General features: G+C 41.9%; 1 protein-coding gene across 3 annotated transcripts in view; it reads left to right on the top strand.

Annotated features, from left to right (window-relative positions):
• TMEM132D (transmembrane protein 132D) overlaps window positions 1-18,936 on the top strand; it is a 228,325-nt gene that overhangs the window by 75,683 nt on the left and 133,706 nt on the right. For all 3 annotated transcript variants that reach the window (XM_032706180.1, XM_032706182.1, XM_032706181.1), the window contains exon 3: window positions 14,543-14,689. In XM_032706180.1, coding sequence (XP_032562071.1) covers window positions 14,543-14,689 — 147 coding nt within the window. The remainder of the gene's footprint in view (window positions 1-14,542; window positions 14,690-18,936) is intronic.

Genomic DNA, 18,936 nt, shown 5'->3' with positions numbered 1-18,936 from the left:
ATTGTGCTTTAAATGTCATATCTTGTGTGCTGTGCCCGTGACAGCTGCTCTTCCAGCCAATGCCAACACCTGTTTCCAACACTAGAGCAAGGAACTTCCAAAACAAAGAATGGGAGGTGTCAGGGCTTTTTGCTCAGGAAACAGCCTCTCCAAAGGAATTTACTCACAGACTCCCCATCCCCACGGACTGGGCAAAGAGCAGGATGGTACACGTGGTGACTGGTGGATTTAAGCTGTCTTTTCCCAAATTAGCACTGTTATAACAAGTAGCTCTCAATGATATTTTCAATATTAGCAAGTAGGGATTCCTACAACACACTAGGAGGTTTTTGTCACTGAGATATGGCTGAATTACAAGCTTTGCCATGGATTTTGTGCAATCTTAATGGACTGTAATCCTTGTAATACGACAGGTTTGTGGCTGAGACTACTGAAATATTTACCCCCGGCATCTTTCTTTTTTAATACCTTTGTTTTCTATCTCTCAAGTGAAAGCAATACATCAACAGAAAACCAGAGATAAGAGATTGATGAACTATCAGCAGCCAGCACTAAAGCCCATAAGAAAGGTTGGGGTTTTTTACTGAAATAATACACAGCTTTTTCCATATTTCCTGACCTTGGGGTTCCCAAATCTCGGGGATCTTTCTACACACCCCACCACAGCAGAGCTGATAAAGAATAGATTTAAATACTTCCATCAGTATCACTGATGTGTCACTCCTCCCTCCCCAACCCTTTGGCAGGCCATGGTTGTTTTTGTGGTTGGTTTGCAGCACGTGTGTCGTGTCATCACCAGTTTCCTCCCAGTAGGACCCGCGATGGCAGGGGCAGTTGTTTAATTAGTCTCTCTCTAAAGTGCCTGGAGTTGCAAAGGCAGTTGTTCAAAGGAATGCTCAGTGGTGTGTGACGCATGCAGAGATACCTTTATCGTGGACTTGAAATAGGTCTTCAAAGCAAACTTTCTGTTTAAAGAATCAGCGTGCAAAACGGCTCGTGAAGTGCTAATTCCAACGCAGCTGACTGAGCTGTGGGCTGAATTCTTCCTTGCCATGTTTGTTGATTCATCCTTTACCTCTGCAATTTGGGAATAAAACAGTGTGGTTTTCAGAATGTGCAGGTTTTATGCAGCTGAAATTCCAGCTACAGCTGGGAAAACGTTCTTTATGAAGCAGATGTCTGCCTTTCCCCTGTCTAAAGCTCATTAAACCCCCTCAAAACCCCTAAAACAGTCTCAAAGGTGAGAATGGTATGTGTTACTTTGCTTTTCACCGATTGCCTACAGATACGTGCTGGTTCTGGCTGGGGTAAAGTTAATTATCTTTACAGTATGGGCTGTGTTTTGGATTTATGCTGGAATGGGGATGATGACACAGGGATGTTTCAGTTACTGCTGAGCTGAGCTCACACAGGGTCGAGGCCTTTTCTGCTCCTCACCCCACCTGTGAGGAGGCTGTAGGGGCACAAGAAGCTGGGAGGGGACACGGGCAGGACAGGTGTCCCCAAGTGCTGACACAAGGGATATTCCAGACCATATGGTGTCACGGCCAACATATAAACTTGGGGGAATGAAAAGGAAGGTGGGGACATTTGGAGTGATGGTGTTTGTCTTCCCAAGTCCCTGTTTCGTGGGACAGAGCCCTGCTTTCCTGGGGATGGCTGAACACCTGCCTGCCCATTGGAAATGGGAATGAATTCCTTGTTTTCCTTTGCTTGTGTGCAGCTTCTCCTTTACCTGTTAAACTGCCTTTATCTCAACCCACAAGTTTCTCACTTTTACTCTTCCAATCCTCTCCCTGATCCCGCTGCTGGGGGAATGAGCAAATGGCTGTGTGGGGCTGGGTTACACCACAAAAAACCACTAAAAGCTAAGTGGGGATGGGTCAGCTCTGCTTTTGCATTAGAAATCTCCAGAAAACTGTGTTGTACCAAGGATCTCATGGACAAGGGTACTTTCCTTTCAGATCAGCTTGGCTCGATTGCCCCGTTTTCATCTGTGGGACTTTTATCCTCAGGCTCAAACAAATATAAACCTGCTGTTGACTTTTGTCTGTTGTGTTAGAAAGCTCAAGTAGGTTTTGTAGGTCTTTCAATATTGTGAGTTTTAACCCAGTTATCAAAATACCAACAGGTATTGTATTCTACCAACTTGAATGCCTGTGATGTGGCAGTGGGTCACAGAGCTGGGCTGAGGCTTCTACAGGGTCTCTGATGGGAATAGAACACACTGAATGTCTCAGAGCTGTTGCTATGAAATTTTCAGCCAAAGACCATGGCTGGGAAAAGGGGCATGGGGGTGCTCACAGAGGCCTCTGCTGCTATTGGCATCTTATTTGGAAAAGTGGGGGTTTTAATGGGTAATGTTCAGTCACATCCAGGTTTTGGTAACAGATTTTTCTCTCTTAAGCATTCTACAGCATCACTGGGAATGCAAACATTAGTGTTCAGTTTGCAGCCTGAGCAAACTCTGGGAGTGAGTCTCTTGTTTGCCCTCTCTGTTCATGATACAGAGCAGTGTGAAGTGCACAAGTGGGATTCCTTTCCAGTTGAGCTAAAGCAGAAGATGTGGTCACCAAACACTCTCCATCAGCTAAAGGAACATCAAACCACAGAGCTGGGCCAGGACAGCAGCAGGAACAGCCACAGAATCCTCTTTAGCACAGACATGGTGTTCTCCCATTGCTCTGCAGGGCCCTCCTGCTTTTTCTGTCTCTCTTGTTTGCTCAAGGCCAATTATTCAGAACTAAAGTATACTATTATATCGTGGAATAAATAGGTGCACTTTGCAGCAGTGTTGGGAAATGAATGAACACTTGTAAATATGAATCTACCACATTGCTTTATTATTGTTAGTTTTAGTATCTCTTGCAAATAACATTTTGAAGACCAGATTTCCTTTTAACTGTGTAAGAAATGATTAGGAATAATTGAAATAACAAGCTAAAATATTATTTTAAATTCAGTTGTGTTACTTTAAATGATACTTTGCTGACTCTGATATTTTGCAAACTCTGGCACTGAAGGCAGCTCATGGCATGTGTTGAGGGAAAGGAGTGAATGACACCCTCAGTGCTGAGGTCTGTGGGGAGGCTGCTGGGTCTGCTGGAACTTTAACAGGCAGCCTGTGTTGTCTCAGTCTGCCTGGGGGCTGCAACAGCCTCCACACCAGAGTTTGGGTGCCAGAATCTGCAGCAGCCCTGCCTGTGCTGCCGTGTGCTCTCTGAGGTCTGATGACAGACCTGAAGGCTGTTGCAGCTCCTGCCTGGTCCCCAGAGCCAGGCTGGGTGGGGACAGTGCATGGCCCAGCCTTGCTCCAGTGCACATTAGAGAGAGGATTGCTGCACGTGGCTGACATGGAGGATCTGTTTTGAAAACTGATTTTGACCACAAGTTTATCAAACCTGTCAAGACCCCATAAACAGGTTTGAGTTTGTGAGTTCACAGCCAGTTGGCAAGAGCACAGGAGTTAATTCATCAGAGGCGACTCTGAGCAAACAGGTGCTGGGGTTTTACTGGGTCTGAGCGATGCCTTAATCCCCAGGCAGATTGTTAAATTCCTCCTTACTACAACCCTACAGGTTTCTCATGCTGAATGGGAGTGTTATGCTGTAAAATCCTGACTGTCTAACAGGAGCACAGGGATTCCTGAAACCACGGCTCACATTTCTCACAGTTTAAAGAATGAGGCAGAACTCAATGTCTGATAAACTTAGGATTTAAGTTATTTTCCTGGGCTCCTTTTCTGCAACTTTTCTCTCTCTGTCGTGGTTTCTTCAGTCTCCACATGTTTCATGACCCTCAGCACTTTATCATTTAGCCTTTGTGTTGATGTTTCAGTTGCCTGATAAAACAGTTTGTATTTCTAAGTGGATTTTGTCCTACCAGCTGGCAGCCAGGGATATAACCTTTTTCCTTTCATAAATAACTGCCTAGTGGTCACTTCTTGCTAGAGAATTTCAAAACGTGGTAAATGATTTAGAGCATTAATGTTTTTGACTGATTGCTACTGGGCTTTTGCTGCAGAAGTAAAAAATGTCAGTCCTTGCCACAAGTAAGATTCCTGCATGTCTGCTCACTAAAATTTTTTAAAATCCCTATTTTCAAAAGAGCAATTTGGTTCCAAAAATTGTGACTCAATTAAACCTGCTGTCTAAGGCTACAAAGTTTTAATATAAAAGAAAAATGCATGTGCACTATAATTCTTGCTCAGTCCATGTTTTAAGTTCCCGTATTCTGTTTTATGCCATTTAACTTTGAGCAGTGATAGAGGACATTGGGGGGGTTCTCACACATTTGAATCCCACAGTAGGGTCATTAGAACAATTGTGATGGGAAGCCTCTCACTCCTTCTCATCTTTCTTATATTGAAGTGCACAAATAAAATAAAACAGTCCAAGGATATGCATGAAGTTCGAGGCTGAGAGGAGATGTAATTATTATTTTCTCAGGATTTATATGTGGAGAGGATTACCAGCTGCCTTTGTGTTCCTCCAAAGTAGCTCTGTCTTGGAGAGCAATCAACAGGGAGGTTTTTGTGTAATTCCAAGTTATCTCTGCTTCTGCTTACTTGGATCAGCCAAACCTTTTTCTGTGGCTCTTCCAGTATTAAAATCATAATTGTGGCTGTGCTCTGACATGCACTGGAGTCAACTGCTGCAGCTGGATACAGACAACACTGCGTGTACCCTACATTAAGGGCACAGAATAATTTTGAGCAGTGTCATTTTTGTATTAATTGAACTCCCTTCTGCATCAGTGGCTTCATTGAGCTATTAGGCTTTGCCTGCAGCAGAACTCCTTGCTACTATTTAGCAAATGTTGCTTTGGTAGCCACTCGTGCAAATAACAGAGAGATGGTTAAATATGTCAGTACAGAGGTAGAGTGTTCAGCCTGGATTTTATGTATATAACAGGAATCCCTGTTTGAATTGCTTAGTGAACATCTATTTTATGCCAATAGCAACTCGTCAGAGCAATGCAGGCTTTTTTGTCCATTAAAGAATCCGCACCCTTTATTTATGCACTTACTTTACATTTTCTTTACTGTAGACCTGATTCTCTAAGCCTTCAGTAGTGTCATCAGGAATCAGTGGAATTGCTCCCAGGAGTGAGGAAGCGCCTTTATGAAAAAAGGCTTTTCAGGCTCAGGATTTTCGCAGCAAAGACCGTTATATGCTGGATTTCTGTGTCTCAGATGCTGTTCTTTGAACATCTGACATACATGTCATTGAATGAAGGGCAAACACAGCACATGTGTATCCATGGGTCTTCTTTAAAATTTTTGGATGGGCTAATGTAATGGTCCAGCTTGCCAAAACTGGCTCCTGTGTTACCTCCTAGAGGGAGCTGCACGTAGGCAATGGATGAGAGCATTCCTGTGTAAGAGAACTGAGTATTCACAATTTCTGTGATGTCCAGAAAATGATTTTATCTGCAGCTGTGAGAAGTTGCTAGGGAACAGTGCTAACTCATTTTTGCTGATGGCTCTTCGTTAGCGCTGCCGAGGTAATGTTCCCTTCCGTCGCTCAGGGATTCTGCCATCTCATTTTGCAGCAGGATGGCATCTGGAAATACCTCAGAAGCGTCCTGCCTATGAAGTATGAAATAAACTTTCTAGTAAAGAACATTTTTCACATCACCTCCAGGCACCAGACCCTCCCTGGAGTGCTCTGAGTTTCGAGGTGAAGGTGTGAACGGGCAGGTTCAGTGCTGAGCACTGGGGGCTGCAGGAACAGAGCCCTCCCTGGGAGGAACATTGGGCTCACAGAGTGTTTGTGGGGTTCAACCTCTCCAGGAGAGGACAGGAACATCCTTGGACATTCTTTTGAGATGAATGAGCTGTCTGCATTTCTGGTATTACTGTGATTTCTTGTACATTTTAACCTCAGCCTTGAAGCATGTGCTTTAAGGTGCACACTCTTTTTTTTTTTTATTGAACATCTGACAGCTGGGTGGTGGCTGTTGATCTCCTTGATAAGTCAAAATTCTTGTAGTTCTGATTGCTAGCAGCATCCCTCCCTTCAAATGCTTTTAAAAGGTCATTAGCCAGGTCATAGCTCTGGAGTGGTAACTGCATCCCTCAAAAAACTGTCTCTTATTGTGTGACTTCAAAACAAAAGGTGCTGTACCAGACACTGCTTTGCAGATAAAGCCAAAGAATGAGTCTTCCCAACCCCATTGCTTCTTGGTATGTGTAGAGAATATATAGGTCTATTCCTGCCTCTTCAAGTGTTTGTTTTGGAGGACTTCTAGTGCACAGTTCACTAGCTTTGTCTTCTTTTCTCACTGTGCTCAACGTTCTCAGCCAGTGTAAGTGAACCAGAAGGACTTCTGCACTTGTTGCTTGCCCACTCAGCATAAAAATATATATGTACACGTACCAAAACACACATATAAATGTCCTTACAGCTCTTTAAAAAGGTTTTGAATAACATTTTGTTATTCTATGCTCTTTTTTTCCTCCGTTTGCACCAGATGATTGGGTAATCTGTCATTGCACTCCTCTTGTGGTCTAGATGGTTCTCTGGGGGTTGCCCACAACCAGCTTCACTCACATGCTCGTTTTGATATGGCAGCTGTTTCCTACAATGTTTTTCACCTGTGAAATGGGGCAAATGGCACTCTGTTTTCACAGCACAGGGTGCCCAGTGCTGTGCTTTGTTTTTCCTATCCTTTCTTAAATCTAAGTCTAATTTAAAAAAAATTGCTGATTGCACAGGCTGTGCTGGTAACAGCTTTGCTGATGTTTGGCCAGGGATGAAAGGGATGTGGTGCATTGTTTGCTTTTTTTACAAGCAATTTAGAAAGACTTCAGACCCTACATAATATTTTTTTGCCATTGTTTTTGAAAGAGTATTTGGAAACAGTCCACGGGGCTCCCAACCTCTTTAAATCAGCAGGCAGCACTATTTATCTTTGTCGTTCATTTCTGTAAGCAAACACCTTCCTTCACACTCCTGAATACATAAATGTCTTGTTTTGTTTGGTGTTGCTGCTCGTTATTGCCCAGTTATCCATTCCTGTGCACCAGCCAGGCTGTTGGTCATGATGCAGCCATGAGGATTTCTGAAAAACCTGTTTCTGACTTTGTGCATGTTGGGAGTCCCAAGATGATCACTGCTGGAGTCCCAGGGGGGCACAGCGTGCTGGTCTGTTCTATCTCTGAAGGTCTCCTTCCTCAGCTCTAATTCAGGGTCTTTCTTAAAAAAAAAAAGATCCAGTTCTGCTTCCCACTGAGGATTGGGCCCTCTCATGGCTTGTTTGGGAAGTAAATAGAGGTCAGAGCTACAAGCTCTGTGTTTGTTTCTGCTTTAAATTGATTTGTATGATTTGTATGCGTCCTTTCCTTTTAGCTCTCCAGAGGTTCGTGTGTTTTACATCTTGCAAACTATGGTTTTGACAAGGACTTTATTTTTGAATATAATCTAAATCCATATCATGTGTGCATACATATGCACCTGTGTGCATGCACACAAACTTTAAGCACAATAGGCAATTTTATCCAGTCCAAGAGATACATATTACAGAGAGATCTATTTTATTGAACTCCGGGTATGCACAATTCAACTTCTGAAGCCTAAATGGGTCTCGTGCCCTTTCACTAATTAAATTTTGTTATAAATCCACCTGGGCTCTGTTTTTGTAATATCTACATTTGAATGAGGGTGGCTTAGTGTCTGGGTGGAACGGTTTTTCCTCCTGAAATGTTAATTAGATGGAGAATCTGTTATGCTTTGGAAAAGCTGCATTGCAAACCCATAGATAAACAGATTGATTTAATTTTAATCTGCTTTCATGGTGATGCATAATGATAACCGGTTTCTGTCTCACAGGGCTGAAAACCACAGACCTTAATAAGAGTTTGTGGGTATATCATACAGTTTTAAATAGCTTATGTTGTGCTAGACCGCTCTCTATAAATTATTCTAACTCCATCAGTATCTCAGGGACTCCCGACTCTCTTCTGCTGTGGATTTTCAATCAGCGAAACTATTAGTGTAATCTGAAGAAACTTTGAGGCATCTTCTCTGAAAACAACTGACAACACTGGTTTGTACATCAAGTATTCGATGGGGAGAACAGAACAAAAAAAAAGCCTTGCAGAAGCCAGCTCTGCACATTAAATCACGGCATCCGAATCCTGCCTTTTGTAAGCCATGCCAAAATTAATAATGGGATTAAACCCAGCCATTCAGGTGGTTAGTATGAAGTGTCTTACTACATGACCTATTTTTTTGTGATATGTCCTTCCTGCGGCTCCGAGAAAGGTGCAGTTCTGTTCAGTCAGTTCTAAGACACTTTGCTTAAATGGGCCCTCCTCAAATACTTCCACTGAAAGGGTTAGGAAGGCCTGTTCCTGAGAGGGGAACAATTTTTGTTTCTAATGGTCTAAATTTCTTCGGGGGTTCATAATAGATAGAGATCCAGGAAGCGTTTTTACGCTCGGTTTTCATTCGCTCACCGCAAATAAGCCCCAAGTCCAACAAAAATGGGCTGAGTTCTGCCTGTTTTCTCAATGACAGGCACATTTTATTTTTGACTGATGTTCAAAGAGATGAATCTCTTTCGGGCTCAAATTCTGTCCTGTATTAGCTCCAGCCATAAAAAGTAATGAAGCTGCAGCGGGAGGCAAAAGAAGAGTGTGGCCTTAAAGTGGTGCCCTAATGTTGTACATAAAATTTGAAATGGAAATGCTGGAAGCACAAATTCCAGCCAGTCCTCCTTGCACTGTGGAATGGTTAATTTGATCTGATCTATTGAGGGCCTCTCAAACAGGTGCAGAGTTTGCCCTAAGTTTGGATTTTTAGGGAGAATGGAAAGACAAAGGGGGTGGCTATACCTTGAATTAACTCTTGGTTTTGCTTTCACTAAGGAGTTTGACTCCATGCTTCACCCTCATACTGTTGTTAATTCTGATGTGCTCTCTAACATAATTCCCATTCCAGTGCTGTTCACGAGCTTTTCTAGCATTCACAAACCTGTCTTTCTTATGTTGCCTTTAATTTTGGTACTCCAAAATTTTAAAAAAGGCTGTCCTGAAGTAAAGACAGAAAATTTCTTGCTGTTTTCCATTGCTTCCTGATGTTTTACTGCATTTTAATATGATTCTTTGAGCACAGAAGCCTCTGAGAGGGGAGGAGGTTCTGTGCAGGCGGTGAAACATCAGGATGTAAATGTCAGACTGAAGTGTTCTGGTATCAAAATGGTCTCATTTAAGCAACGTACAGCAACAGAATGACCTCAGATACTGCAGAGGATGACTGCATTTAATGTTCCCAGAGCATTAACAGTGATCATTCTGCACTCATTTGCCAGCAAGAGACAGTTACCTGGGAATTCTTTGAATAGATCTACAGCTTAGTCATTCCAAAATTGCTATCTAGATTTTAGATCCCATGGTAGCATCTGGTCCCACACTACCTGATTTTTAAGCCTGACATTTAATTCTGATCTTCAGAAAGACCCTGATGAGGTCTGTCAGCTCATGGTTGGCATCTGGAGAATGGCTATTTTTGCTCTTCGAGCCTCTTCCAAGCGAGCATAGGGGAGCTCCAGGAGGGACAGACTGGATGTTTCCACTTCCAGCAGCAGTGATTTGTTACTGGATCAAGAGGTGATGTCAGTGGAAAGAGCCTGTGTGCAGAGCAACCCATGGCACAGCCATCAGCAGAAATGGGCTCTGGGCAACGTTGTCCATTTCCAGGTTAGGACTGTGAATACTTTCAGGGTTTCTTGCAAGGAGTGTTTTGCTGCTGACTTAGATCAGCACTTGACTTTCCAGTGAGTAAAACCTGACCTGATTTCTTTGTTTCGTGACATGAAAAGCTCTGGTCAGGCCCATTTCTGCTCACATTTTTCTCGTCTTCGGTTTGAAATGAGCTGGTGGGGGAAAAAACCTCTCCCACCCCTCTAACTCCTGTCACTGCTGTCCAAAGGAGGTGGACATTAGCAAAGGGAAGGCTGCCATCCTGTACAGCTGAGCACTGCTTTGTTCTTTCTCCATTGCTGGGTTAAGATTAGGCTCTGGGCAGGAAAAAAAGCACTGAAGATAAACAAAAATAGAACCCCCTTCGAGTTATTCCTGGAACGCTTCGGGCAGATATGGTGACGAGGCAAATTCAGAGCCCACTGCAGTGCCTGTGCAGTGCCTAGAAGCTCTCAGAAACGTCCCCCTCTGCACACAATTTATCTGCCACCTTCTAGTTGCCACTGGTGACAAGATGATACCCGGTGGTAGCACCTCTGTTAACAACCTCCCTTTTCTTCTCATCCCTTTGATGTTGAAAGTATTCCGCTTCCTCGGAAGGAGCATGAAAGGTTCCCGCAGATCTTTGCCCTGAGCGCTTACAGGAATAAAAAACCCCTAAATTCAATGTCATGGGTCTAAAGCATCTCTATTTAGAGCTGTTTAAGGGTTGGATTCCCTGTTTGTTTGCGTTGGGCTGGAGGGATGTGTGATGTCTGTACGCTGCGTGCAGGACATTGTCAGGAGTGAAACGTGGAAAGGGGAGTCCTGCCTGTGGCAGGGCGTCCGTGGCCCCTCCACACTCCTTGGCTTTGATCTCCTGCACGTCCCGAGGGCGAGGTTGTGTGTGTGATCTCTCCCTCGTCTTTGCCTTTCCCTGCGGTGCTTCAAACCAGACACTTTGTGACATCGTACCGTGGCACTTAGCAGCACGGGTGCTGTAATGCTGTTATTTTTCACCAGCCAGCTGTTCCACTTTATACAACACTTAAGTAACAATTTCACAGCCATTACCAGCCCGCAGTAATGACATGGGCTGAAAGCTAAGCGCTAACTGGTTGTAAACTGCAAAGACTGGGAGATGCTAAACCAGACACTTTGATAAATGAGAGAGGACATTGCCTGCATTTTAATTGGAGTTGCAGCCTCTCCTATCACTAGAGTAAACATAGTGTTTAGTGGGTCATGAGATAGAATTGGGAATCACTATCTTTATGCACTTAGGTAATGTATTTCCTTGATTTCAGATGTGATGTATTGATCCAGGGAGTTCCTTCAGCGGTTTTTTTTTTTAACTTCTCCCTTCCCTTGACTTGTGCCCTGTCAGCACTGACGTGTTTTCAGGGGTTGTGGGCTCCCAAGGGCTTTGTTTGCCATGATTGATCTGGTGCAGGGGGTGAGCTACTCAGGAGCCTCAGTAACTGATGTGCTGCGCTGTGAGCAGTGATCCAGAGGTAAATAACAGCTTGTAGGAATACCTATGGAAGTGTTTACTTGGATAGGCTGCTTGTTAGAAAAGAAACAACCCAAGACCAGCCCACGATTGAGATGTTTGCAGCCTTTCTTTCCTCCTCTTTGCAAAGTAGAATCTGACCCAAATTGGGCACAAAACACTCAAACAACTTTATTTGCTGCAGCTCTGCCACAGTGTTTTGAGCAAACGCACAATCTGTTGTACTTAGACTGTTAAGTGTGAGCAAATATATGAAAAAGCTTTGTCATACACCTTTTTTCGTGTATTGCAGCTGAGAAATCTCAGGCTGAACTGTGGCTGAACTGAGAGGCTGTCTCATGAGCACCCTGGAGAGCAGCTGAGGGGTTGAAGACCCCGTGTGCCCTGTGACAGCCAGGCAATTCAATAAAGCAGATTTGCAAGAAAGTAATTGAGCTCTGGCAGCAGTCATAGTCTTTTCACCTCAGGTATCTTCAGTTTTATTTGCTGGCAAAAAACACACTTTCAGTTATTATTAACCCTGTTTCATCCAGGTCATTCTTCGGTAATTGCAAAATGCTGCTGTCATTGTAGACTGGGTGAATAAAATTCTGCAATTGCCCAACAGTGGAAAACACAGCATTGAGACATACTGGAGGAAAAAAAAAACATTTCCTGGGGTCGAGGAATTGAAGTTTCTGCGCTAATTATAGAAGTATATTAATCTGGTTCCTCAAAAGGAGTTCCTAACTTCTAATCCTGTAGAGAAACACAATCTTGTGTTACTATTTTCAGTGAAATTAGGGGGTTGGTGCTTTTCAAAGGTGAGTAAATTAGACTTTATCTTTTCAAAGAAATCCTGATCCACAGACTGGCAATTACCCCAAGGAGCGTACACAAGAATCTGCATTTATTTGAAACCTCAGAAATTAGTGCAGGATGGCAGTTTGTCACTGGATAAAGTGAATGTCAAGGATAAACAAACTCAGCTTGTCCTACTGGTTTTGTGTCCCTTTTTCTGGTTTACCTCCTCACCCTGGCATTTAAAGGAATCCAGACAGAAAACAAGGGGGTGGTGCCAGTTATATGTCTGTGTTTGTGCTCTTATTTTAATCTGGTTTTTAATGCTTTTTAAGATATAAGTGAGAAATTACAATTTTCAGTGTGTAACTGTTTGCTGAGCTGTACTGAGACCCTGCACAGCTTTTTCAGCTGCAGTACAGCTATTGCCTTTGTGCCAGCTGAGCGAGGCAGGCTGTGCTCTGGGCTAAGGCTGCTTTTTTCTTGATTCACTACCAGTTTTGGTAATAAAACCAATAAAACCATAGCTGTTGTATGGTCAATATAAATCTGTTGTTGAAAAGCTGAGGGTCCAGCCTTGCAGCAGAAGCTCCAGACTTTGTGCAGTGAAAGCAGCCCCTCACCCAGCAGTGTCTGGCTGTGAGTGACTCGCGTGCTGTCCTGCCCTGGAGCTCAGCACAGCCAGTTGGCTCCATTGAGGGTTTTCAAATCCATAAACTCAGGTCACCCAAATCCCACACTGATACCTTCTCTTGGCCATCACCAACTACAGCAACCCCTTCACAGAGCTGGAAGAGGGTGGGGGTGAGTTTCTTAATCACAGCCAGCTTAGCTTGGAAGGATCTCAGCCACCCACATCTCCCTGTGAAGTGGGAATAACTTTTCTATCACTGGTCTTAGCTGACATCCAACAGTTTTCCTTTCTTTGAGGTGGAACAGAAAGGCAGGACAGGATGCTGGTCACCAGGAACAGCCAAAGACATGTGCTGAAAAATGTTTCATCCAGGTTGTGTGGCCTTTTTCTGCCTCCTTCTCTTGAGACGCCAGGAATGTAGTTTAATTTCCACTCTTCTTTGACCATTGATCTCTTGTCCTGAGGGATGTCTGAGGTTCAGCAGCAGTAACTGCACCTGCTTAAAATTCATTTCGTGAAATTAGCTTAGAAGAACTTGAACAAAAATTGGCAGCCTTCGTGTATTTATTCTTCCAGGTGTGCTAAAGAAATTACAGCCACTGCTGTTGAGTTAGTGGTAGAAGAAATGAGATATAACCCCTTTTGTTCGAGGCAGTTGAAGGAATTCTTTGGGTTTTGATTCTGAAAACATCTGTGTGGATGTTGTCCTTCAAAACTTCCACTAGTAATTTCATGTGGAGGCAGAGCTGATGCTGCTTGTTTTACTTATATGACCAACTCTGCATGGCAGCAGCTGTTTATACAAAAAAAAAATCACATACCTTTTGGGGTTTTTTTTGCCCGGAATTGAGAACTTGCTGTAGTATGAGATTTTAAGCAAATATAATTAAACTGCCGTTTCCTGACAGCTCACAAACAAGGCTGTTTGACCACAACGGGCTTCTCGTAAACATATTCAGAAACCAAAAGTTAACAACACCAGAAACTCCTAATTCAGCATATTGGCCAACGTTATACACCTGTGGACTAATTCAGTACTGCCTTAAGATACATATTTAGCCAAAGAGAGAGGCAGAATTAGGGAATGCAACACCTTCCAATAAGAATTAGATATTTAAAAGTGTATCTCTCTCTATATAGTTCCTCTTCTCCACTTCTGGCTTATAACTTCTGGTTATTATTCTGGTTGGTTTTTTTTTTAATAATCAAACCCAGAAGAATTATGCTAAGCACAGGCTAAGTGCTTCTCAGTAGGAGCCAGTCCAGTTGTCATGGGGGTAAGAGTTTGCCATACAGCTTTTCCTGTTTTTTAGCCCATTGTTTGTAGGTTAGACAGAGCTCCAAAGAAATCACTTGGTTTAGGAAAAATAAAAATATTTCTAAGTGTTTTTAGGTTCAGAGCTGACAGAACAATTAACCCAACAGTATTAAAAAGAAGAAATGTTGGGGCTCAAAAAGACCATGAAAAGATAAGGAATGTCATCGTTGAGTAATCCAGAGGGAGGAGAAAAAGGGTAGATTTTGCTTGTAATATGAGGCCTCACTAGAGGAGCAACAACCTGACTTGTTTTACAATAAAAATGGTACTTTCTTCTCCAATACAATAACCTGTAGCCAAGAGAGAGCCTCAACACGCTCAGCGGTGCCCACAGTGGGGGTAATGGCAGAGCAGGAGTGAGGAGTGTTCTCCAGAACACACCTACCCTGTAATTTCACCATGAATAAAGCTGTAATTACCATCAGTTCAATCAGATTTCTGTCTTGATATCGTTTCTTCAAAACATGGAATTCTTAATTAATTCTCTCATCTCCCTCCCTTGTCCTGCTGAGCGGTGGCGTCTTCTGTGGGGCAGCAACAAGAACATTAACGAAGAGAAAAGGAACAGATCGAGCTGACATTTTCCATCTAAACATCTTCTTGTTCTCCTAGGGCAAAGGTGAAGAAAGGTGTGAATGTTTTCAGTGTAAGAGCCAGCAGCCCCTACTTGTGGGACATCAGAGAGAGCGTTGATTATACTGGGAAATATGCACCAGCTGTTATTGTTTGCCAGAGGAAATCTGCTGCCTCTGAAAGCAGGTAGGTAATTTCCAGCAGTATTTCTTTTAATAACTGACAGTTGTTTTCCCTTCTCAAAGCATTTTGCCATGATTTTAATAAGTTTTACTGTGGTGGATGAGGAAAATGCTTTGGGAAAAGCTGTGGCTGTCTTTATTTTGTACTGGATTACTCATTCTACCACATATACTCTGAGCAGAATGTTACTTAATGCTAATACTCAAATTAAAAATCAGCAGGAAATACTGTTTTCACAAATTATTTAGAAGAACTTTCATATCTTGCAATTTGGTTGTGACTAGTTTGAAAAAAAGAAAAGAGGAAGGAAAAAATTTCCTTTCATAATCATGGCATAAATCACTTTCTCCTTATTATAACTCAGACTCTACACAATTCCTCTGCCAGAGTATCCTGATTTTTTTCTCGTCTAAACCATATATTGTCTCATACCTGACTGAATTTCATTGGTCAAAGAAGCAATGTGTATGTATGCCAAGGTCAGAGCTTCCTACTGTCTGACACAATCTGTCAGGCAGATTCTTTAAAATCACAGTTCAAAGCTATTTGAAGCAAGTGTGAATATTTTCATTGACTGAAATGGGCGTTGGATCAAAATCAAAGATTATTTCAACGATGAGTTTTCCATCACACTTTATCTTGTTGGGCCCATAGAGTGCATTTGCCTGATTTCTCTTCCTCAGCAGGAAAATATAAAGCAAGCTCATGGGGGAATTGGATCTTGGCAGCTTCCTTCCCTTCACTATTCATCATTCAGTGGCAAGCCTTCAAAATGACCCCTTGTACACAGAAAAATAAATTATTATGCCACTTTTCATGCAGTGGTTGTGGCTTCTGTGTATTTGCACATGCTGTGTATAAGCATTGCTTATTAAAAGAAATATGAGCTCATATACATATCAGATTTTACTGGGAAGAAAATCAAGTGAAAACAAGGTACGTGTGTAATTCCCCTGTAACTTCTGGTTTGACTTGTTCCACCCGAGTTCCCAGCTGAGATTTTGTGGTTTTCTCACTTTTGATAGCTTCCTCACAGTTTGCAAACGAGTGAAAAATATTTGCAATGTATTATTCACTGTGTTGTTTTCATCATTAAATTTAATGTCCTTTGCTATTCATTTTAAGAAGCAAGCTCAAGCATTAGGGGGGAAAAGAGAGCGTGCTCAATATTTTTGGGGAAGCTCTGTTGATGTTTGATGCCACCAAACGGGCACAGTGGATAACAGTTAAATATTGGTGTCTCTTACCAGATGATTTGCTTCCATAGTTCACTTTGAAATTAGACAAACTCTGTCTGCACATTCTTTAATTTCCCCTTAAAAATCGGAGATCCGATCGCAGGGATGCAAAGGTGGCAATGTTAATTAACTAAAGATTCAATACCCTCGTGTTTCTGATGGTTTTACACGGATCAGAAAATAGTGTTAATAAAGCTGAGTCACTGTGACAGGTGTAATTTCACGGGTTAAGGAGGCACTTGTGGGGTGACAAACCGAACCCGAACGCCGGAGCCGTTTCCTTGGCGGGGCTGGAAATACCTCCGTCATTTTACTGGGAGAGGTTTTGGCACCGAAGGCTCATCGTGACAGGATTAACATATAAATATTATCACAGCCAGCAGGGTGTTTTAGGAGGAATATTAACAGCAAATATTGTGAGTCTGTATGAGAATAACTAATTAAGCCCATCTGTCAAATAGGATTTGAAGTTCTCGTGCCTCGCTTATTATGGGCTTGTGACGGTGTTCCAGTTTAATGGTGAAGCAATTGCAAAGTTCTCCTCAGTTCTTCTGATTTCATTCTTGTGCAATAATAATTTTGTAACACTCTTAAGTGTTGACCCCTGAGATTATTAGATGGGTTTACTACCTGTAGCATCTGTACAGTGCTTCTGTTCTTCCCTGAGAAGCATCAATCTTCCGTGCCTCTCTCGTCAAGCAGGTGACCAAAAAACCAAGTAGAAGATGGTGTGATGGGAATTAACCAGTGGCTCAGAAATGTGACTTGGGAAACACTTAAACACTGATTGAATCAGAGAGGTACATCCTGGTATGTGCCATCCTTTACTCATTTCCTTCACAAGTTGGCTGATCTTTCTTTTTCTTAGCCTGTAATGAGGTGAATGGAATGGAATAGAATGGAATGGAATAGAATGGAATATAATGGAATAGAATGGAATAGAATAGAATAGAATAGAGAGATTAAGGAGTACTGCCTTTTCAGAATATTTTCTTGGATTTGTGCTGTTTCCCACTGTACCTGGGATGGAGCATCTTGCTCTGCTGGTGATGATTGAAAAGAAGAACAGCCAAAAGTGGAAGATCTGGATTCCTGACTGTTCTTCCTCTGTGTTTGCTGTTGGACTGGAAACATGCCAGGTGGGATGGGCTTGGATAATTGTTGAGGTGGCTAAAGATAAAGATTTATTGGGTTTTCCTCATTTGCAAAACATGATGGATAGTGCTTTCCTCTGTCCATAGCTGCTGTGGAGGCATTAAGCAAGATGTTCTGATGTGATACTAATGGGTGTCATGATCCTCTTAAAATATTTTATTCGTGTTTATAGTTTTGGGTCTAAATGTTGATTATTCCATTACCTTGCTGTTCTCTGTGCTTATGGCAGGAATGAGGCTGTTGATTCAACCAAGTGAAAAATAATTACAGACAAAGCTTGGCTATCTCTGAGTAGAACCTTAATGTCTGGATATGATCATTTGCTGCCTTATCTCCAAATAATTTTATCATGGATGAGCTTTGCTTGGTAATTTCCTTTTTCCTGTGGTTTTTTTCTGGAAATGTAGCAAGGATAGCATTTGTTTTGATGCTTTTCCTCTTGCACTTTTGGGTTACAGCTCTGTAGCATTGAAGGAATTCCTGATTTAAGCTGCCTGAAACCTGATGCTGTTATTAGAGAACCTTATTTTCAGTTTGAACTACAAGTGACTGAATCAGTCTGTGATAATATTGACACAGTGGGAGACAATAACAGTATTTTCTGGGCTATATCCTTCGTTTGTTCCTGTGTGTCTCATTTATTCATGATATTGTATTTCACTGCTGAATTTTCTTAACACTTTTATAATAGAAGAAATTAACTTGATATTAGATAATAACAGGAGACAGGAAAATGTATGGCAACATTGCCTTTGATTTTCCTACACAGTATCTTCTTTCTATTACATTCATGCCATTAGCCTTAGTGCTCTGTATTTCTCCTTTTCAAAAGTAGTTATTTCATATTTAGTTTTCATGTTGTAACAGCAGTGAGCTATTGCCTCATTCTCCTACTTGTTGCATCTGCCAGTACATTTGATAGACTCTCAAGAGTGTTGTAGTCCTAAAACACTTCTGAAGCCAACAAGAGCCACACATTTAACATAAATAACAGCCTAATAGCCACAATAATTACATTATGTCTCTTGCCGGTGTTCATCAAAATGCCTCATAAAAATAGTTTAATGTTTTAGATCACCGTGATTTTTTTTTTTCCTTGCTATCCATGTGCTCCCATGACTTTCTCAACAAGAAGTATTTTAGTGCCTGGAAAGAAAAATTTCTGCTCAATCAGATAAAAAACCGCACGATGTAGTAAAAGTAATTCCAAGGTGTTTTGTCACATCACATCATGTGGGAGTCACATGAGCTTCAGTTTATTGTGATGAAATAAAAGCAAGAAAAAGACTGCAGAAATCATGTATACTTTCAGATGGGGCATATTCAAGGGGGATATTTGAAAAGCTGGACACTCAGAGTGGCTGAAGGGTTGGGTTAGGTTGTATCTTTGGGTATTTTGATGGCAACCCAAGAAATTCTTTGATTACGTGAATTCTGAGCAAAAAAAGGTTTCTCCTGTTCATTTTTTAATGATAAATTTTATTACTGGGGGAACAGGAGCGAAGGGAGAAGGGAGATACCTCTTATGTGGTTTCAAAATTGCTTTCTAGGAATAATTATTCAGCCCTAAAAAATTTGCTATTCCCTCATCATTGATGCTGATGTAGTACATTAAGATATCTACTATCAAGCAGATATGATATGTTCATTTCTAAAATACCAGAGTTTAATTCCATTTATGCTTCTGAGAAATGTGGGTAATGATCAGCTGAAAACATGTTTACCCAGGGTAGCTTTAGAATTTCATACTGTGTACATTGTGAGTTTTTCTTTTTCCTTCTTTCCAGTTATCTGGAAACCTCCAGGCTTCTAAGACTTTACATGTTGTGATGATGTGAAAGTACTGAACATCTCAGA

The sequence above is a fragment of the Chiroxiphia lanceolata genome, chromosome 18 (assembly GCF_009829145.1).
Source record: "Chiroxiphia lanceolata isolate bChiLan1 chromosome 18, bChiLan1.pri, whole genome shotgun sequence".
Classification (NCBI taxonomy): Eukaryota; Metazoa; Chordata; class Aves; order Passeriformes; family Pipridae; genus Chiroxiphia; species Chiroxiphia lanceolata.
This window is presented reverse-complemented; position numbering and strand designations above follow the sequence as displayed.